At 42.9% G+C, this 11,840-nt stretch overlaps 1 protein-coding gene across 1 annotated transcript in view; it reads right to left on the bottom strand.

The window, feature by feature from the left end:
* Window positions 1-2,270: 2,270 nt before the first annotated feature.
* The window catches only part of XKR6 (XK related 6), a 174,056-nt gene continuing 164,486 nt past the window's right edge, over window positions 2,271-11,840 (bottom strand). Inside the window, exon 3 of the mRNA XM_062638563.1 lies at window positions 2,271-4,623. Within this exon, the coding sequence (XP_062494547.1) occupies window positions 3,659-4,623 (965 nt within the window). The 3' untranslated portion in view covers window positions 2,271-3,658. The remainder of the gene's footprint in view (window positions 4,624-11,840) is intronic.

The following is an 11,840-nucleotide window of genomic DNA, read 5'->3' as shown; positions in this document are numbered from 1 at the left end:
GAGGAAATGGTCACCACACCAAACTGTCCACCTTGAACTTGTTGTGTGTAGTGGTAGAGCATGTGCTTTACGTTAAGGCTGTAATGAAGTCCTTCAAAGAGAAATAGTTCTTCAGGGTTGACACAGGCTCTCACTGGAAATCTTTTGCTTAAATCAGGATGCCAGTGGATATCATTCAAAGAAACGACTAATAGCTGAGGCAGAAAGTTTATGCAACTAAGCATAATGAAACAGTCTTAGTATGCAGTGGAGGCACCTGCCTTCATTGTTATCCATACTATGAGCCACAAAGAGAAAGGACTTTGGAGGCGTGTGTCAAGCCCTTTGTCAAGCTGGTTTGGCTGTGAGAAATTAGCACTGTATTGAGAAGTAAGGTCACTTCTAGAGTGTTTTGTCCCTCTACTCCCATAACAGGATGGAGAGGACGGCTGTTGCTGTGGCGTTCTGGAGCAATGGTCCTGTTCATGAGGGAAGGCAGGCTGCAGATGTTCATGAGAGGCAACACTGAAGGGTCTCTTCCTTGACTCCTGATAAGTGTGCCTTGGCTTGTTGACTCATTTCATTGTCCTGGTGCAAAGTGTCAGGGTCCAGCTGTTCAGTTGGGCCAGGGAGTGGGTTCACATCTCCAAACGAGACCTCAAGGTTGACCAGTCTGGGGAAGGGACCTTCTCATAATGCTTTTGAAAATGAGGATGCTATTTTCCTGGAGGAAAGATCCTCAAGGAACAGCAGGGTTGTCTGTCATTCATTCCTTTCTCATGCTTATGCCCATGAAATGCAGATGTAACGATTCTATGATTCTATGTGTAGAGGAGAGCTCTTCATGGAAGGACCAAGGAGAGTCTTTACACAGGGAATGATTCCCAGGGAAACTAAGTCTACACTAGTATTAAATTTAAGTCAGAAGAAAGTCCTGGGAAGAGAAATGCAGGCCTGTTGCTGGAGGATGGGCACCTCTGTTATTTTATGTCTCTATCTGGGGATAGCAAGTTCACTTCACAAATTACCCCTTTTTATGGAGACAGTATACTGATTAGGGAAGAAACAGGGAGAAATGTTAATAGGACACTTGAGAAGGGACTGGTTATGGGACACAGACAATGGAGAAGTGAAATGAAAGCTTTTCACAAATACATATAAGTGTGCATATATATATATTTGTATTTATGTGCACAGTAAACAAGGGACTGTGAATTTAGATAGGGGAAGACATGACAAAATCCCTCCCTTTGCATGAAAATGTGATCATCGTACTGGTTGTAATCAGAGCCCAGAAACATTTGCCTGAAATGGAGTTGACTGGGAATTACAGTACCAGTGACAATTTGGCTTCTTATAAACTTTGCCATTTGTCTATAGTTTGGCGTGAATGAGTCCTGCCCTCCCTAAAAGGGACAGACACCAGTTAAAAGTTTTCTTTATAAAACAAAATGAAACAACTGAGGAAACCCCAACATTTTCTCAGAACACTGCAAAGGATCACTGATTGAAAAAAATGTTTCTTTTCAGGTATATTCAGGCGAAGAAAGCATTCAGCTTCTTTAAACTGTTATATAAAATTGGTACTAGTTTCTTTAAATACTTTTATAATTAAAAAAACAACTGATTCCTCAAATTAAACAGAAAAATCATAATCATAATTAAAAAATATCCCCCCATGCTGATCTCCTCTTCAGGATAGGTCAGCATGGGAGTTTTGCACCCTAGACAGTTACAGTATTTCTGGAATAAAAAATTGCAATTACACACAGAAAATACTACAGCATTCACTTAAAAATATCTCATTTTGTTGTTGTTTTTCCCTTCCCAAGTAGAGGGATGGTTGGATTGAAAAGATGCCCTGAAACAGGAATATTCCTTTAAAGGAGCAATACTCTCAAAACAGAAAAAGGCGTTAGATAGATGCAAACCCATGATTTAACTTGAAAAAAGAGATTCCAGCACAGAAACAGCATTCAAGAGATGTGAATGTTCAGACACTGAGTGGGTTATTTGGAAATGTCAAAACAACCACACAACTCTCAGCAGGTGACCATCTAGGCTTTGCCATCAACGGAGGTGACAGCATCTCCTTGCGGTGAGAAGGCTAAGCTAAACCATGATGCTCTCGCTACGCTCCTGAATTTCCTCTGGTGGTGTTTCTCGCCATGTACTTACAGTAGAGGGTGACACAAGACAGTTTTTATCAGCAGTTCCCCACAGGTACCGGGTTGAAGAATTCTCAGCTAAATCACAACAACAACATCAACAAAAATACAAAGCACCAAATCATCTCTAGATGTGAGTCAGTTTACAGGTTATTATCGTTTGAAGAAGTTTGTTGGTTGTTTTGTTGTTGTTTGCTTTTTTGTTTTTTTGATTTTTATCCCGATTTTCATGTTTTGTTTTCCTTAAAAACAAAACGAAACAAAAATCAAAACCCCAAATCCCCAAAATGGAACGAAGGATGCTTTACAATCACTTTAAGGCTCGCACTGAATGAGACATGACAGGTCTTACACAAGATTACAAATAATACATGTATGCCTTTCACAGCCTTAAAATGATACAGTAGGTCAAATTATTTTGCCAGTCACTGATCAAGTATTGTGCCTTTAAATTGACTCGCTTTTTGCTACTATGCTGAGTTTTATTATTACTGAAATAGTTATTAGACATGTGTAAATGTACTTTAGTATAATGTTTTTGGTATATCATTTCAATGTTTGGAGATTTCTTATTTTCCAGAAATCAAGGTGGCAGGCCTTATTCTGGGCTCAGATGGTTCTTATTTACTCCACTGAAGGCAGTGGCACTTTAGCGTGTGCAATTGTTTGAAACAAGATCAGATACTGTATTACCACATTAATGGGGTGCAAACCGACCATTACACATGGCCCATTTACACGAGGAAAATGGTTACATGGCGGGATCATGTTTATAACATGACTTGGTCAAGGCTCACATGCTTGGCCAAATGGTGTTATAAATGCATTGCCGAATTGAGTTACAGACCTGATTTTGTCTTTCAGTTGGAAATATCAAACTCCATTGGGGATGTCTTGGCTTTGCTTTCTTGTCTTCAGACATTTGGGTTTTTGTTCTGCTAAATCCAATCAGAGCAACAAGATTTTGTTTTTTTTTAATTGTACATTTCTCTCTTTTTGTTGTTTATTTTTTCTTTTCTCTTTTTTTTTTTTTTAATTTTAAGATTTGCATTTCAGTTGGTTGGTTGGTTTTTTTGTTTCTTTTTTGTTTTTTTTCCTGGCATATAATCATCAAAGAGTTTTGCATGAGAAAGGTGACAGTACTTAATGAAACTCAGCACCTAAGGGCATAAGGCAGTTGTAGGTTTGTTTGTTTGTTTTTTTTATTTTTCAATCAGCACCAATCCCATAGATAATGTTCTACACTTGGTGTACGGTATAAAACTGATGTGGAGATGCCTCCTTCTCCACCTGTGAATCCTAGGTGTGGAAGTTGAAATACTGTTTCTTGTGTGTAAAAAACAAAAGAAAAGTTTTTCTTTTTGTTTTTACTTACAAAACATAGAGAATATCTTTTTTTTTTTTATACATACAGCAACCAGAAAGAAAGCTTATCTGAAGGTTTGTGTTTGTTTCATGATCTGTGTTTACCGTAAACAAAAATAAGGTCCCCTCTTTTGCTTTAAGGAGCTTTAAAGTGAAGATTCATATTGTAGCAACTCATATAAGAGAGGTCCATCTCTATACCTAATACCTACAGCTGTGGGGGTGACATATTGGAGGATGTTGATAGTTCTTCTTAACCTCCTGTCTACAAAATGAGCATCCCATGCAGGGTACCTTTTTCTTGGGATGTCAATCTTAATGAGAGGCCCCTCGGGGGGGTAGGGTCGCCCAGATGGAGTAGATGGTACCATTGCTCTCACCTGGAAAACAGGCAAGCAAGTGTCAGCCGTGAGTTCCTCCTGTTGCTCCGTGACCGCTCTGGTGGGCGTAGCCTGGGCCCCCCGGTACCCAGGGGTTTGGGGTGCCATGGGCTCAACATCGGGGGGCAAAGGAATGCCCCAGAGCAGCTCGGCGCAACAGGAGCTGGCAAAGACCTTAGCTCTTGGCCCCATGGGATGCAGCACACCATAATATAACAGCATCAAAGCTATCCCAGCAGCAAAGCTAAGAAAGACACAACACAGTGCTGGCACGGCATATGAGTCAGTAGTGTCAGGATCTCTGTAAAAATACCAAAGGAGCGTCAAGGCAGCGTTCTCCGTCAGGACTACCGTGTAATACGCAAACATTCTGTATCGAGTCCGCCCTTCCTTGACATTAAACCAGCAGAAAATGTACACAATCCCTACCACCATGTTGAAGAGGATCTCCTCCCACTTAGACATGCAGAAATCTGTCCCACCATGGATGATCCAGAAAGCCATGGCACACCAATGGACCACTACAAAGATCCCAAAGTAGAGCTGGAAAATGGAAGCAAAAAGAGCAAAAGAAATAACTCGAGATGAGATGGTGAAGAGGCGCCAGAAGACATGGATGAGGGCCCCTCTGTAGCTCATACTCTTCTTGTCGTCCCTAGAGTCCCGAAGAAGCTTGTGATAGGAGGCTAGCACCCAAGCCAGGGACATCAGGGAGGCCACAGAGGACACACCTGCCGGAAGACACACAGATCCACTGAGTTAGACAGGAGGTTTGGTTGAAAACATCATCTGCTCACTAAATTTTTGCATCTGGGGCAGGCTCAGTAGCCCAGAGGTTCAACTCACGTCAGGTTGTCCTTATAGTCTGGAGGAGAGAAATACAGAAATATCAGTGTAGGAATTGGAAAGGATGCTGTATGCACGAGTTCTCTGACAAAGCACATTATGTGGCTCATGTTCATGAGCTGTTGGCTCTGCTACCACCCCAGCTCTTCTCTTCTTACAGCGTACAACCTCTGCCCTCATCCTTATTAGATCCACACTTGAGAATTTGATATCCAAATCCCATCTTCAGTAGAAAGGGGTCTACCTTGCAGTGCACCATGGCAAGTGCAGGACATCTGTATTCCCTGTAACTGCATGCATCCTTTTATTTTTTCTAAAAAACTTTCATATAAGCAACACTCACTTTGACTTGCACTTGATTCTGCCTTAACCAGGAATCCTCTGGGAAAAATAGTCAGGTTTTTGTCACCCTGCAGTCCCATACAGATGTATAGATAAGCACAAGGAACATCGAGACTCATCAATATCCTCCAAATGGTCTCAATCCAAATACTCTGATCCCTACAGAAACTCCCTGCTCTGTTTCAATGATGGACTTAAGACCTATATTGGAGGTAGCTTATTTCCAGCCTTGTCTCCTGGGTGGACCACAGATCTGAGTTGTAGTCATGTCTCCAGCCTTGTCTCATTCTGCTCTCGGTGGGACCCCTTGAAGAGTCCTTGGATCTGGTCCAACCCCTTGCCTTGTCTGAGACCATTGAGGGAGCCATTACCACCATGCACTCAGCCCCTGTGGGACTGTTCCCATCAGTTAGTGCATTGCCTGCAAAAGGCTCACCCTCAGTTTCCAACTCATCCCCTACACCCTGGCATAGGTCAGATACACCATCATATTCCAAAGGGGCCTGCCTCATCTTATTCTCCATCACAGTCAACACTTAAACTATATTTGCTCCAAAGGATAAAACAGTGCCCCATCACACTTCAGAGCTTTTAGAAATAAAATACAATTGATTATCACAAGGGTAAATTAAACAACTCGTCAAGCAAAGCATCATAATGAAAAATAATTGAAAGATCCTTGGGAAAAGAAAGGGCCACTGGCATCTTACGCCTTTTCTCCCACTGCTGCTCACTGGACAGCTGCTCCACAGGTGAGGGAACAGATGACGGACTAAGATCCATGGCTGGGAAGCGCAGAAGTTTGGTGGCTATAGTTTGGCTGGGCCTTGGCCAAAGATTTGTCTGGGAGCATCACCTATAAAAACTAAAGGAAAACTGCTAATGGTTTCAACCAAAGCAAACAGTAACAAATGCCCCTCCATCTCTGATGTGTAATGCACTGGAACATAGGTCCATCTCTTTTTTGCCTTCATTATTTTAAGAAAACCTAACAAGCAGCTTGCTGCAGCGGCTCTGGATCGAAAAGCTGAAATGTTTGAAATCCTAGATTTCTTTTTCTTCTGTTGTCTTCTCACTTTTCTCCTACCCACAAGAACCTGGCTCTCCTGGGGATGGAAAGAAGATCCACTGGCTCTTCAGACCTCACTCTAGAAACTTCATCTTCTTTCCAAGAAGCCCACCTCACAGTGTGGTGTGGTTACTTTTCCACTTCCAGCCTAGCTATGTCTGGAGGACAGGTGATGGAGAAGGTGGCCAGGAAGGATGGCAAACCTCCATCTCTCCCCTCACTGAAATTCTCCCAGCCTGGAGGTCCACCAAAACTACACCCTTCCATGAGCTCTGGCATTTCTCTCTGAATACCTTGTCTTTGGGCTCACATGTGCTTTAGCATTTCAGACTGAACTTTTAAAAACAACAAACCACAAACCAGTAAGATCAGTGGCCTTATCAAAGAGGCTAGCTTTAGGCCACTATCTAAACCACAGTTTTCCTGAAGTCTGAAGTCCTCAGTCAGAAACACTTTTATATAGGACTTGGGGACCCTAATGGATGAAAATTTCTGAAAGTGAATAGTCTCACCCCCAAACATATGTAGAGTAAGTCTGTTTTTAACCTACCAGATGAATTACACTTTTGGTAGACACAGTTAACAGTTTTGGAAGGCTGAGCAATGCCACACTACTCTTAAAGTAAGTGATTCTATGTGCATAAGTACTGTTTGTTGCAGTATCTTCTGGCTATTCAGTTACAAAAAACTTCCCATGATCAGCAGCAAAGAAAAAAAAAAAAGAAAGTCAGGTATTTTCTTATTTTAGTGCTGTTATACTAGAAACTTGTATGGCATTAGATGCACCTATTATACTGAAACTCAAGCAATGCCAACCCACAGGAGACAGATGTGTCACACTGGCTTAGAAATGTTTCTGTTGGGTTCATTTACTTCAGAAAAGAAAGAGGAATAAAATACACCAGAAACAAAAACCTAAAGGCTTTTCCCACTGTAATGTTTTCAGTGCAGAAACCTACACTAATCATAGTCTTTGTTGTGAATTGCACAGTGCTGTCTGAGAGTATGTTTGTTGAATCACTCACATTGCAGGGCACCTTGCCTGCTGATAGTCATCTGAACATCCCCTCGAGTCAACAGAGAGAGGCAAACACCCCCAGAAAGTGATTCAGCCTGTCCTAAGATCCATGTGTGGGACAGGGAGGGTTTGACTCATGCTCCTGAAGTGTCTGACTCCATCCCTTGTCAGGGGAGTGTGGGGACTTGTGAACACCAGCAGTCAGGTGGGATGAGTCCTACTCTCACAAACAATTCTTTGCCTCATCTGCACTAAGATCTGAGGCGGGGAATGAAGGACCACTAGACATTTTGACATATTCCTGTCATTGTTTAAAAATTTATGACCCTGTGGTGAATGAAAATTTCATGACATCCTAGTGATGAGCAGGATCTGGACCTGGGGGTAAGGGCATGCTCTCAGTGGGTGGATGTCAACAGGAACCATAGAGTGATATAAAGACTCCTCCAGTATTTTTTACTGTGTTGACACAGAAATCATTCTATGGCTATTTCATACAGACTTCACACAGTATTATGTGCAGTTCTGGTGTCCTCAACATAAAAAGGACAGGGAGCTGTTGGAGCAAGTGCAGATGATCAGGGGACTGGAGCACCTCCTGTATGAAGATAGGCTGAGAAGGTTGAGGCTGTTCAGCCTGGAGAAGAGAAGGCTGTGTGGAGACCTCATAGCAGCCTTCCAGTATCTGAAGGGGGCCTATAGGGATGCTGGGGAGGGACTCCTCATTAGGGACTGTAGTGATAGGACAAAAGTCAGTGGGTTAAACAGGGGAAGTTTAGCTTAGATACAAAGAAGTTCTTTACTGTAAGGGTAGGGAGGCACTGCAATGGGTTGCCCAAGGAAGTTGTGAATGCTCCATCCCTGGCAGTGTTCAAGGTCAGGTTGGACAGAGCCTTGGGTGACATGGTTTAGTGTGAGGTGTCCCTGCGCGTGGCAGGGGGTTTGGAACTAGATGATCTTAAGGTCCCTTCCAACTCTAACTATTCTGTGATTCTAGGATTCTATTATTCTATGAAATGCCAAAGCATGCCTTGGCTTTTGTCATATTGACCATGAGTTTCTCATTCCCACCCTTCCTTGTTACTTTAGTCTGTGACGTCTTCATACAATGTACAATTCTCACACACTGTGGGATAAATTGTCTTTTCTACTTCTCCAGGCCTTACTTCTAAGCAACTATAGAGATCCCTCCAATTACAACTAGAACAAAAGTTCTATAAGTTGGATCACATGGGAATTATTTTTTAACTTGGATCTTGACTTTTGCATGTGGTGACTGACGCACCTTCATCCACCATAAGTGGGTTTTGACTCCCTTCCAAGGTTTGTTTATCAAAGCGTTGGGGCTGTTTTAAAACTGAAGTCACTTCATAATCCCACTCCCACTCCTCCCACTCTGTGCTTAGTCTTGGGAGTGGAAAATACCTGACATGCACTGCCATATCTCTGTGGGCGTTCTCAAGCCAGGAGGACATCAGGTACGATGGGGCTAGAAGCCCTGTGGCTGCATCTGCCAGATCTATTTCCCACTTTCCCATACTAAGTCAGATTGGCATAGACTGGTGTTATCTTCAAACTCTCTGCACCAGGGTTTACAACAACCCCTGAACTCCTGTCACCTGCTAGGAAGCAGTAAGTGACTCACAGGCCATAGTCAGCACTAGTGAGGAGTCAAGCCCATGTGTCTTGAATAACACATCACAAGACTTAGTCCCCCACATCACTTTAGTAATGCACCCTGAAGTCCTTACGGTGAGACATCTCCTAAGCTACATTCAGCACGGTGAGGCAAAGCTCTGTAATGTTCCCATCTGACAGATGAAGCACTAATATTTGAAAGATTTACCCAAGGTCTCACATGGAGGCACTTCTGTTGGAGACACCTTTAGGTGCCTGAATATGGAGCTGAACTCACCCATCATCTTGAACTGCCCTAAGACTTCTTGCCTTAGTAATTTTGCCTTTCTCAGGGGGAGAACATGTGGCACACAGACTAAGGGACAGTAAATGAAGAGAAATGAGAAAGCTGTAGAAAGTAAGGCATCTATATAAAAGGCTAGAGTTTCTGACAAGTGTTGGACCAAGGAACAGAGTCTCTGTAAAGGGTAAATAAGAAATGCTCCTTTCGATCACGAAGACATGAATGGATTAGAGTATAATGAAGGTAGCGACCTGATATCAGAGGAGAGGAGCTCAAGGGAAGGACCTGGAGCCTTGCTGAAGCTTACAGACGCAGGCTGAATTTCAGCCTGTTTTGGTTTTCGTTGTCAATTCCTACTGATGATCCAGAAAAAGAAAAGGCTGTCTCAGAAATGTACCGAGGGTCTCGGAAGAATCCACATCAATAAGCAATGACTCTCCTTAAGCTGATGTTGCTGTTTTTAAAACCCACGTATGTGCAGGAACAAAACCAGCACATAGAAAGCCTTCCCAGTCTATCTGGCCTATTCACGCTATGCAAACACATGGTTTTACAACTAGACTAATAAAAACTATAGAAAAATCATACACACAAAAACATGATACCAAAAATTAACAATATATCAATTTTTCTCTTATTTGCAGTGTTCAGCTGAGAAGAGAGGTTTTTCACTACAGGTATGCACAGTTCTCATCGGAATCCAGCTGCAGGTTGCTAGTTCTAAGTAATTTTAATGCACTTACTGTAGCATATTCCCCAAGTATTTACTGTGGTGCCTGTACCTTTAAAGCTGAAAATGATGCCTAAATGGGGTTCTATTTCTTTTCTGACGTTAATTCTCTTGAAGACTCTACTAAAACAAAATGGGAAGATACCAAGATTTCTCCTGGGTGAGCTGGACAGCAAATATTCAGTGCGACATGAAACCTTCCATCAACCCCTGTGCAAAGGCAGTGCTTGCTTAATGCCAAGTGCCATGTCTCAGTTCCTCCCCATCACTTGCTGGCTGCTCAGGCCTCTGTGCTGTGAACCCTGTTATTGTGTTTTCCCCTTTGGGTGGCACGTTCCTCCCTGAAGCTCAGTATGAGTCAAGGAACAGGTTTTCATCTTGATGCACAGAGACTGAAAATGCATTTATACACAACAGAGATCAAGCTAGATTTTGCTTTTGTAACAACATTGCTGGAAAGTTGCTCCCCCCTTACTTTTAAATCTGGTTTTATTTATTTGTGCCAGGGTAAAAGAGGTCAGAATCAGACCTGGGGTCTGCTTTTATTTGTTTCTGCTGGAGTTCAATGCTTGATCTTTCTTTTCTCTTTCCTTTCAGAGAAGGGAATGACTTTTCTTAATTTTCCCTTTTTTTTCTTTTTTTTCTCTTTGAACGTGGAAAAATATGGATCATTGTCAGTACATGAATAATAAAGGGTTGCATAGACCATTTTGCTATTCCTTTTCCTCTTAGGATTTCAGGACAATACTTTAACCAGTTTCCCCAGTGTGCCACCAGTCCACTATGGCAGACTAGCACTATTCCTCCTATGGTGAACATTACTCCTAAGTTTGACTCAGGAATGGCCTTCTCACATCTGTGTGACACCTCTGTATTCTGCTTTGAGCTGCAGTGACCAGTGATGACAAACAGAGCCTGACACTGGGAAGAGATGTTAAACCAGTGTCCTGTTCTATGCTCTTTTCCCATGAAAAATGTTTTGGTTTCATTGGGCAAGGGGTGATTTTCAAACCCTCAATATCTGCTCCTAGGGAGCTGTTCTGAGACCTTCCTCCAAGGATCACCACAGCCCCATTCTCCCCAGGACACAGTGTCACCAGTCCCTAAGAAATACAAAACTGTTGGTGACTGCAGAAGGCAAACAAAGGTAAAGAACTCAGTTCAGGGACCAATCTCCAAGAAGGTCTGGACAAGAAGGTCTTTTACCACTGAATCCTACTGGAATTTCCTGACATGAGGCTTGCACTGAGTTTCTATACAGGGTAGCCCATGTCCAAGCTAGCACAAGGAGGGCTCATCCACACTGGACCAGAGGAACATCCATATTCCCATACCTTTTATTGTGAGAGTTATAAAGTCCATAGCAAGGCAACTTCAGAACAGTTGTGTACACGGAGAGTTGCCCTCCCATCCCTTGCCAGTTAAAGGCTGGGTCTTGTCCTGAAATGTGAATATTTCCTAAAAACATTTTTCTTTTTTTTTTTTTTCTTGATTAAGATGTCTTTGCTGACCCCAGAAAAGTTGGATCTCTTTTTAGTTCCCATCCAGCCTTCACCTTAGCACTGCCTTGAGGAACTGCAGTCCACAGGTTCACTATGGACTGTGTTTCAAAAGGACTTGCTTTTCTCCCCTTTTATCCTGCTGCCTTTCAGTTCTCCCAAATGCCCCTTTTTCTCTGCTGCTAGAAGAGGTGACCAGCCACATTTGTCTGATCTGTGCTCTCATTATCTCAGCTGCTTCTGTCCTGTCTCCTCCTATTCATCTCTGTGAACTCCAGAGCTGCCAAACCAGCTCAGGCCCTGGGGCCATCCAGTCTTATATCTTCTCCTGGAAGCAAGCCAGTGACTGATCCTCCTTCTGCAGGAGGCACAAGCACCCCAGGCCAAGCAGAAATGGGATAATCTGCCCTCTGTTTTGGACTGTCCTCGAATACCCCCGGGGAAGTGTCAGATCTCCTGTTGAAAATGTTGGCCATCACCCACCACATAAGGACTGGCAAAACTTCTCTCCTCCCCTCTCCCT

This window comes from Pezoporus occidentalis, unplaced genomic scaffold, assembly GCF_034315485.1.
Source record: "Pezoporus occidentalis ecotype Australia unplaced genomic scaffold, CSIRO_AGI_Poc_V1 ctg57, whole genome shotgun sequence".
NCBI classification, from domain to species: domain Eukaryota; kingdom Metazoa; phylum Chordata; class Aves; order Psittaciformes; family Psittacidae; genus Pezoporus; species Pezoporus occidentalis.
This window is presented reverse-complemented; position numbering and strand designations above follow the sequence as displayed.